This window comes from Urocitellus parryii, chromosome 13, assembly GCF_045843805.1.
Source record: "Urocitellus parryii isolate mUroPar1 chromosome 13, mUroPar1.hap1, whole genome shotgun sequence".
In the NCBI taxonomy this organism is placed as follows: Eukaryota; Metazoa; Chordata; class Mammalia; order Rodentia; family Sciuridae; genus Urocitellus; species Urocitellus parryii.
The window spans coordinates 561,060-571,099 of record NC_135543.1 but is presented as its reverse complement, the minus strand read 5'-3'; the positions used below and the strand labels follow the sequence as shown (position 1 = coordinate 571,099).

General features: G+C 61.6%; 1 protein-coding gene across 4 annotated transcripts in view; it reads left to right on the top strand.

Annotated features, from left to right (window-relative positions):
• Nfatc1 (nuclear factor of activated T cells 1) overlaps positions 1-10,040 on the top strand; it is a 103,133-nt gene that overhangs the window by 55,270 nt on the left and 37,823 nt on the right. For all 4 annotated transcript variants that reach the window (XM_026412450.2, XM_026412449.2, XM_026412447.2 and 1 more), the window contains exons 7-8: positions 5,717-5,772; positions 8,871-9,003. In XM_026412450.2, coding sequence (XP_026268235.2) covers positions 5,717-5,772; positions 8,871-9,003 — 189 coding nt within the window. The remainder of the gene's footprint in view (positions 1-5,716; positions 5,773-8,870; positions 9,004-10,040) is intronic.

The following is a 10,040-nucleotide window of genomic DNA, read 5'->3' as shown; positions in this document are numbered from 1 at the left end:
CGACCCCATGCCAACAGAGAGCCCCGACCCCAAGCCAACAGAGACCCGACCCCATGCCAACAGAGAGCCCTGACCCCAAGCCAACAGAGACCCGACCCCATGCCAACAGAGAGCCCTGACCCCACTCCAACAGAGACCCGACCCCAAGCCAACAGAGAGCCCCGACCCCAAGCCAACAGAGAGCCCCGACCCCAAGCCAACAGAGACCCGACCCCAAGCCAACAGAGAGCCCTGACCCCTGTCCTCCCCAACACTTGTTGCCAGCACTGCTTTTCTTTGGTGTCCTGGGTGTCGGTCCAGGAGAGGGGCACCCTGGTGTGTCCCTAGGACTGGGCCCCAGCCTTTCCCAGGCCCCTCCTCTTCTGTCCCGTGGAAGGCCTGGGTCTGGGTGGACGGAGGCGGGACTACAGGCCATGTGGGTGCACAGGTGGGGACCTGCAGTCAGAGGTGCTCTTGACCTCGTCCACCCACCTGGGCTTGGCAGCCTGCAGGAGTGTCCCCATCCCCCTGCTGGCACAGGACACCCAAGGAGGACCCTGAAGGGGTGGCTCACGGGGCCCTTGAGTGCCTAGTGCCACAGTGAGCCTGGAGGAGAAGGGAAGTGCACCCTCCTGTGCGTGCGCCTATGTGCAAGAGGCCATCCGGTCGGCTCCAGAGGAAGGAGTGCAAGGACTGCCCTCCGCGGGCCGGGCTGGCCAGTGTGGCTCCTTGGCTGGCCCAGGAGCGTAACACAGGGAAGAGGCACCACTTCCTGCAGCTGACAGGCAGTGTGGCCAAGACGGCCCGGGACCTGGACCAGATGGGCCTCATGCTCTCGCTCATCACAGATCTCAGCACGTTTGTTAATTGTGACCGACTGTCCCAGGGGTGTCGCCCACTCCCCAAGGTCAGGAGTAGCTGGAAACAGCAGCCCACGCCACGTGGCCCTGACAGGCGTCTCCAGTCTGCACCTGCTCCAGCACAGGCCGTCCTGGGAGCCAGCACTGTCGGTGCTGTGCGAGTGTGAGTGTTGTGACGTGTGCCTACATACCCGTTAGAGTGAGGTGGCGTGTGGGTGCGTGTGGGAGGGACCGAGCACCTGCTTGGCTCCTGAGGACCGCCTGCCTTGGGGACCTCTCCACCTCTCCCTGCCCTCCGTGTAGCTGGGGAAGTCAAAAGAGAGGCCTCACACTGCATGTGCTCAGCAGTGGACGTGCTAGTGGTCCTCCCCACCTTCCCTAGTCTCCGAACGCCAAGCGTGGTCACAAGGCATCTGCTGTGTCCTGGAGGCTTTGGAAAGCACCCTCTTCCTGCTTCTCTGCCCGTTGGAGGGAAGGCAGGATTAGGAGGGCACATCTGTGTCTCTGCTCTTCACCTTGGTGTGGGCCTCACTGGGAGCAGCCCCCAGTCCCTGCAGCATGTGGCCACCTAAGCACAGGTGCCAATGCCCCACAGCTCTGCTGCGCACTGCGGGATCCAGGAAGGGCTGTGCCCAGAGGATGCGTCCCAGGCTTTTTCTTGCATTGGCCTCAGAGCCAAGGAACTGTCCCGTGGTCCTCCGTGTGGCTGGTGCTGCAGAGGCTCAGGAAGAAAGGGACTCGAGGTCTGGAGTGTGAACCTGTCCACAGCCTGGCCTATGCAGAGCAGGAGCTGCCTTAAAGCCAGCCCTCCCAGCCCTAGCCCAGGGGCTGAGCCCCAAGACTCCAGGGGGCCATGGCCATCTTGTGTGTTGTGGCTGACCTTGGAGGTCAGAGCCCAGAGCAGAGAGCTGTGGGGAGCAGCGTGGGCAATATAGACGGTGACTGCTGCCATGAATGGACAGCTCAACGTGCCCCTACAACCCAGGACTGCTGCTCTCCCCTGAAATGGTGACCACTGGGTGGCAAGTGGACCTGGGGCTGCCCTTGAGGAGCTTCCCCAAGCAGGACAGCACCACAGGGCACAGCTAAGCCTCCCTTAGGGTAGCCCCTGGGCTTTCAGACCCGGGACTCTGCCACCCAGTGGAGTTGCGTCCCAGGTCCCAGCTGGCACAGATCCAGTGTCACTGTGGTGGGCAGTACGTGGCGTGGGCCCTGTTTCTCCTGGCTGCATAGCCCCCGGGCCCCCTCTCGGGACGGAATCACCCAGGGTCCCCAGCAAGGAGGAGCTGGGCTCCCTGCCTCCTGTGGCGCCTGCTTCTGCACCTTGAGCTGTGTGCCTGGCCCAGCTCCCAGAAGAGACCAGGCCGCTGCCTGCTGTGCTGTGGGCATGGCCACGGTCTCCCCAAGGTGCACACGCTGGAGGCCGGTCCCCAGGGAGGCCACGTGGGTGGTGCTGGGATGGGGGGTGACCTGGAAGGGATCTCCAGGACCTCAGTTAGCGGTGAGTGTTGTCATGGAGAGTGAGCCTGCGCCAGGCACAGTGGCCAGGCCTGTAACCCCTGCTCCGTGGGAGGCTGAGGCAGGAGGATGGCAAATTCCAGGCCAGCCTCGGCAACTCAGTGAGGCTTTGTCTCAAAATAAAGACTAGCTCATGGATAGAGCACCCTGGGTTCCGTCCCAGTCCAGAGCCAGCCTGGCCCCCAGCTCCTGTGGCTTCCTGCCGGCCTGGTGCCTCTTCCCCTGCCCTCCTGCAAGCCTTCACCACAGGCCTTGGCAGAGCTGTGGGGCCAGGGCACCCAGCCGAAGGTGCTCAGCACAGGAAGCAGGCGGAAGAGCCATCCCTGCCCGACCACGCAGGCCCCTGTCCCTGAGTCGGCCTGTGTCTGGCTGCTGTCACAGCAGCGTCTTCAGGTCTGCCCGGGCTGAAGCAGGTGTCTGAGCTTCACCCTTCCCCGTGGCCGGCGAGTGCCAGGGTGGCTGGTCTGCTCCACAGGTGTGGGCACCAGGGCCCTGGGCACCCTGGGTGATGAACCTCTGGTGCGTTCCCGGGTGGACGGTGTGTCCCTCCTCAGGCCCACACAGGGTGCACTGCCAGGCCACAGGCTGACTCCGAGTTGGGCATCAAGCGCCTGCCAGGCTGATTGCTGCAGTGACTGGCCACCTCCCTGAAGTCCTGCTGAGGAGGCAGACCATGGACCCAAGGAGATCCACCAACCAGGCGGCCAGGCCCCTCAGGTGGCGGGCTCCTGAGGTGTGCTGTAGCTCAGTTCTCTTCTCCGGTCAGCCTGTTGGCCCGGCCCTCCCAGAGCTGGGCCTGGGGCCTCTCCTCTGGCTGCAGCATGAAGCATCCGTGCCCCCCCCACCCCAGCAGGACTGGAGACAGCGCCTCCACAGCCGCTTCCACACATGGAAACAGTGGCTCAGCTCCTGGTCCTGGCGTGTGACTGGCCTCTGGGCTGCGCAGGCGTCCGGTGGCCTGTGGAAGCTGCCTCCAACCCGCAGGCCCGGGTGTGGCGGGGAAGCCTGGCAGTGACTCACGCTGCAGGGAATTCCCTAATGATGGGGAACGTTTTTTGCTTCTGGAGTCGGGCACAGCTTCCTCCTGAGGCTCCAGGGAGCCGCGGATGAGGCGGAGCTCAGAACCTACCCCGGCAGCCAGGCCCTCCGCCGGCCTGCCCCGGAGCCTGGCGCACAGAGCCCGCCGGCTGCCCCCAGCAGCAGCCTGCTTCAAGGAAGTGGGTGGCGACGTGGAGGGGCTCCCCGTGGTCCCAGACCCGAGTGTGGGCCTCCACCTTGCCTCAGCCTCTGTCTGTGCTGGAAACACTCCGCCTTGCCCACGTTTCTGGCCTCAGGCGTGTGGCCTTTGAAAGACCGTCCACAATCCCCCAGAAACTTGAGAGCCCAGGTCCCCTCACAGTGTGCTGCCGCTTGTGGGCCTCGGCACCCAGGGCGCAGTGCCCAGGTGGCGTTCCGCTGCCTCCTGGGGTGGGCAGGAAGGCCAGGGAAGCCTGGGGTCTTTGAAGATGCTACGTCTCAGTGGCTCCCAGGAGCTGTGGTGACTGTTTTGTGACCTGACCCAGGTGTGTCATGGAAGCCCTGCTCCTGGGGTGTCCTACTGGCCCAGCAGCATGGTGGCCCACGGAGCTCCCTGGGGGTCCACGACAGGCACCACAGGCCCGCCTGGCACAGCAGGAAGTGCTCCTTTCTCCTCTGTGCCCAGCACTGCAGCACCCACCTCCACACCTGCACTTTGTCTGATGTTTGCCACCGGTTTGAACTGCAAAGCACACCACTGTAGCAGGCGGCCATGCCACAGGAGTCTAGTGGCAGGCTGTGGTCCCTGCTGTCCTCAGAGGTGGCCAGGCAACAGCATCTCACCCTGGGGCTGGTGACGTGCGACATCCCTGCCTACACTGCAGCCCCATTCCCAGCATAGGCTGGCACCTCCTCAAAAGGTTCCTGGTGGAACTCCACTGGGCCACGGCTTTGGCCAGGCTCTGCAGACAGGTGGCCACACCCACGCTTCTGGGGCAGACTTGGCTGTGTGGCAAGAAGACTCACAAGTTGCTTTAAAGGTGCCAAGGAGGTGACGCCCTGGTCCCATGAAGGGGAGGTCTGCAGAGATGAGCAAAGGGGTGGCATCTGGCCACACAGGAGCCCAGGGCAGGAGCCCATCTGACGCGCCTTGCGTGGGGCATCTGCACACGCGGCTGGGCCCCGGGTGCTTGTTCGCCAGGCCCTTGGGCTGCTGCTTCAGGGGCTGCAGCCGTGGGAGCACCGGTTTCCCAGCCCCGGCTGTTTCCCGGGAGAGGCGGCTGCAGGTCCGTGGTGATCCCTGAGCAGATGCGTCTGGCAGGGGATCTGCACTGGGCTCAGGCGTGCCAAAGGCTGGGGTGGCCCTGGTGCAGCTGGGAGGCTCTCAGGGCCGCCGGTGACTCACATTTCCATCCTTGGCCTCCACCCTCCGCCCACTGCCTTGCCTGGCACTGAGGGAAAAGGAGATTCTATCAATAATGCAGGGTTTGTAACAGATACACGTTTTCTTCTTTGAAAATGGAGCATAAGCCATGCTGAGGGAGGTGGCCCTAACAGTTCACCTGGGGAACTGACTTTATTTTGGAGAAGAAAAGCATTGGGGAGGAAAAGGGGCCTCTGTGGGGTGGACGTCGTCAGCTCGTGGTGACCAGCCCAGGTAGTGAGCCCGTCGAGGGGCTGGAGGCACACCACCTGCCAGCTGCAGACGCCGTCCCCGAGTGGGCCCACACCTCGTGCCAGCTGAGAACAATGTGTCCTTTCACTGAGCCTCCAGAGCCTTTTATTTTTTTTAAACATGCAAACGGCCACTGGGTAAGGTTAAAAATACCATGTGTTTTGCATTTCTGGGTCCCTGTGGCAGGAGGCCGTCACAGAAAGGCTTTTCTTACTTTCCAGTCGATCCTCTGAGCAGAGGATGGAGCCTGGCTGGCTCCAGATTCTGCCCCCCAAACCTCGGGAGGCTGGTGGGCCGTATGCAAGTGGACACGCGGACTCCCAGGCTGGCGGTGTCACCTGCTTCCCCGCTTGGCTGCTCTGGAGGAGCACCGGGCACAGAAAGTCCTTCCTGATGGAGCTGAGGGCTGAGGGGCCACAGGCAGGGTGGCTGGGGGCCATGTCAGGGGCCAGGTGGGAAGGAGCCCAGGCACCATGGTGTGGCTCCCTCAGCCTCGTGGTGCCCAGCTCCTTGGCCAGGCTGCTGCAGGCCACACCCTGTGAGGGCCAGCCACCCCCCGTGCCCAGAATGCTGCTCTTGACCAGCCGAGGCTGGGATGTCCGCTGCTGGGGTCTCAGCACAGGCTTCCACTTTCAAGTGACAGGACTCTTCCTGTCCTTTCTTCCAGATGGCCACCATGTCTGGGAGATGGAAGCCAAGACTGACAGAGACCTGTGCAGACCAGTAAGTACCCCTCAGTCCCCCGCCAGCAGGGCCCAACAGGCTGTGGTTCCTGTTTATTAAAATAAAGCAACTCAAACAATAAACAGAAGCAGTTATAAAACAGCAAACTGGTGAGAATAAGTGCTACTGCATGCAAAATGCCAGACACAGTTAGGGCAATAGCAGTGGCCACAAGACACTAGGCTGGACGGCCTGAGGCACCTCACTTGGGAGCCTGCTCCTGAGTCAGGTGGACAGGCTCCGAGGCTCCCAGGAGGGGCACCTCACAAGAGGATGGCGACTCCAGTCCCGCCTCCCATGCCCACAGCACTGTCACACCGGTGCTGTCCTGGGAGACGGGTGTTCCGAGCCTCCCACGGGGCGCCAGCCCTGCCCCTTTGTGCTGGCAGCCCGTGGCATGTGAGCTTGGCAGTGACTTGCCACCTCTCCAGAGAGCACCCTGTTGTGTTGAGCTCCACTCAGCCTGGAGAGCAGCCCTAAGCAGACTGCCCGGATCTACTCAGTGGATTTGCAGACAGGCCAGCGAAGATGCACGTGCCACAGCTGTGGTCAGTGCGTGGTGTGGTCTGTGGCTGATATCACCAGTCCATTTCCAACCTGCGGCAACACGCGTCATCTGCCCACACCCCCCTCTTCACTGTGGGCCACGTGCACCAGGCAGTTGCCCGTGAGCGGTTACTGCTTCTCCGAGGTGCGTCTTGGGGCTGGCTCTGGTCTGCAGTTGAGGCCACCCTCCAGCTTGGTGCCGGTGTGGCACCCCCAGCCCTCGGCCTTCCACCTGCACCTCTTCCTGTAAAGTGGGCATCAGGGAGGCCTGGTCTTAGCTGGCGTGTAGACCACTGAGGTTGAAAATGAGTTTTCATGCAGTTCCTCAGCACCTGCCAGTGAACAGTGTGTTCTGCTGAGTCCTAGGGGAATTTGAAGCACATCAGGCCCAGCAAGCAGAGTTGGAAGATGTCCAAAGGCCTCCGGAGCTCTCTAGCTCACTGCCATGGCCACTGCAGTGCCTGATGGCTTTTCCAGGCCAGGGGGCCGGGTGGGCTTTGCCTGCCTCCCGGGTGTGTAAATGGACATCCGATTATTCAGAAATGTCATAGGTGAAGGGCTTTGTCCTCGTGGGCTGTCTCTGGACAGCTGATGTCACTGAACAGGGACACTTGGGTGGTGTGCCTGGCAGACCTCGTCCTGGCAAGGTGCCCTGGCTGTCCATGTGCGTGGGCCCAGCGTACAGGTCACTGTGTCAGAAGGATGGTCTTCCACTGCACATCATGAACCCCTTCCTGGTGCTGACCGCTCCTGGGAACCTTTCCCTGGTGGCAAAGGGAAGGTCCTCCCTGGCACAGGGTAGAGCCTTGTCCTGGTGATGCAGGCCCCCTTTGGAGCCAGTGTCCACTCAGGGGCCACCTGAGGAGCCCCTGAGGAGGAGCCAGGGGGGCAGGGTGCGCCCACCTGTGTGTGCTGTGTACCCAGCTCGAGCTGGTTCCCGTGCACTGCTGAGCACCACTCTCAACAGAGCCCGTCTTTCCAAAGCAGACCACTGGGGGAGCAGTGCCCTGCATAGCTTGTTCTTCCCCGGGTCACCTGTTCCCTCTCCGCTACTGTTGAGGCCTGTCTGTCGGAGGGGTGAACTGCATGCAGCTGGGCCACCCAGGACGGCCCAGCCCTGCCTCCTCCCCGCTGTGGCCTGTGGAGGAAGTTTCCTTCTGTCTCTTCTTGCCGTTCTTGTCCTCTGAGGGTGTGCTTCTTCCACCATGGACAGGAGGCCACTGCGGTTGAGCACCAGCTGTGTGCGAGCGGCAGCGCTACAGGCCCCTCCCCGGGCAGCCTCTCTGCTCCAAGTCCTCCTTGTGCTGGGACCTGGAGCAGCACCTCCTCAGCCAGCAGGCCCGACCGGGCAGGCCCGGGCTGCGTGGTGCAAGAGGGCACATGCCCCGGCTCCACCCTCTGCCTCTTCAGGTGGCTGTCTCTCCCAGGTGGTCCATGATGAGGGACAGAGGGCCCAGGCAGAGCAAAACCACACCCCTCTTGCTTCCCCCAAATGGATGAAGTTCATAAAACCACCACCACAGTCCGCTTGGAGCCAGTGTGGGCCCCGGGGCTGAGGCCAGGTGGGGACATCCTGCTGTCTGCGGGTCCAAGCCGGCAGGGCTGCTTCAGTTGTTCCTCTGTCACAGGAGAGCTGGACCCGCAGCTCGTCCTGACGTTCATGACTCATTAACACGACTCAATCAATCTTGTGACAACTGATTCTCTACCATTCCTTTCACATGAGAAGCCATGCAGTGGGCTTCCTTGACCTGTCCCCGATTGTTAACCTAAACCACATGATGAGCCCCGGCCTCCTGGGCACCTGCAGCTTCTGCAGCCCCCTCAGGCTGGGACTGGGCCGGCTGCTGGCCCCACCCAGAGTCCCACCCAGAGCTTCCTAGACCTGCCCTTGGAGGAGCACCGTTTCTGTGAAAAGGTCTTGATGTTTATTTAGGAACAAAAAATGAAGCCCAAATCACCAACGTGCCCTGCGCTCCTGCCTGTGCTCTGACCTGTCCCTGGGCTGCGTGCCACTCTGTGCCCTTTAGCTTGGGTGAGCTGTCCCCAAGAGGGTGGCCCCCGCCAGCAGGCCCCCTTCCCTGCTTCACCTGTCACGTGGCAGGGGCTGTACCACCAGGAGGAAAGGTGCCTCCCGCCAGTTGGCAGATGGTGGTGACCTCGTCTGCAGGTCACTGACCCTGAGTGTCAGGGCCAGCACAGGGAGGGTCTGCTGGAGACCCCCGCCACCCAGAAGCAGCCTCTCTCCTTGGCAGTGCTCACCACACAGCCTGCTAGGTGCCCGGTTCCACCAGGGTCACCCGGTTCTAGACCCCCAGGAGGTCCGTCTCTCTGGAGAGCGAGGGGTCGGGTTTGCTCACACACACAGGCCGCGTGTGCAGAGGCCGCCGCGACGGAGGCCCTCTGGGCAGAGGGGCGGTTGTAGGCTAGAAGCCGTTGGTAGGAATCTAGCTGGAGTCTCAGCCGGCCCAGGAGCCGCAGGGCGGTTTGGGGCGATGCCTTTCTACTTGAGGGTCTGATGGTCTGCTTCCTCTTTGCCTGGTTCTCGCTAGAACTCGCTGGTGGTCGAGATCCCACCTTTCCGCAACCAGAGAATCAGCAGCCCCGTCCAAGTCAGTTTCTACGTCTGCAACGGGAAGAGAAAGCGAAGCCAGTACCAGCACTTCACCTACCTTCCTGCCCACGGTAACGCTGCCTTTCTGACCTTAAGTGCCGAGCATGAGCAGAGGGGGTGCTTTCTCTAAAAGACGCTGTGGAGACGTGGGCTGTGTGGACGCGGTCGGCCATGTGTGTCTGTTAGCAGGACGAGTCACTGTCCCTGCACAAGCCAGGAGAGCTGCGGTGGGGCTCCTGGGTCACTGGCGCATGCTGGGATAATGCTGCTCATTTTGCAGATCTCTCGGAACCACAACGGGAAGGCAGGGCTCTTCGGCACTCAGAGGCTGAGGTGGTCTTGGGGCTGCACACCCTCAGATCCATAAGGGGGGACAGTGGAGAGTTTCAGCCACTTGGCAGGGGACTTCAGAAGCAAACCCTCTGCTCCACACGAGGCCAGCACGTGAGGCAGCTGCAGGGCGCTAAGCGGTCCTGTGCTCCTGTGGCACTCCCCGTGGCTCGGCCCGCTGCCCAGTGGCATCTCCCAGTGGCAGGAGGCTTCCCCAGTTAGTGCTTCTGCCCAGTCTGACTGTCCATTCGTGCACGTGGGGATTGCTCCTTTCCTCCCCAATCAGCTTCTCTTCTCGACCTCTTAAGGTGCTATCTTAAAAAAAAAACCCAAAAAACCACTGTTTGTCATCTCACTCCCTAAACTAGTAGAAAAGAAAGGTGTGACCCAGGATAGCCTGGGACTTCCTGTGTGGCCCAAGTCACTGCTCGGGCTGCCTGGGTGTGTTCAGGGAGCACAAACTCATCCTCAGGTGTATCGTATTTTGGGGTAAACTCAGCTATGTCAAACATCCTTTTATATTGTTGCTTTTTAAAAAGAAAAGCCTTAGAGATTCGTATAATTTCAGAGGGAAGTTGTATATCTAGAAACTATCTGCAGATGCAGCCACATGGCGATCTTAGTAAGACCCAGATGACTTTGAAGGTTTCAGTTCCCTCTAAACGTGAGAGGCCCAGAATGTCCCAGTTGGTGGGATTCACAATGCCAGTCCCAGAAGTGCCGCTGGGGCTTGGTGACGTGGTGCGTGGCCAGGCAGGAGCAGGGTGCCGCAGGTCTG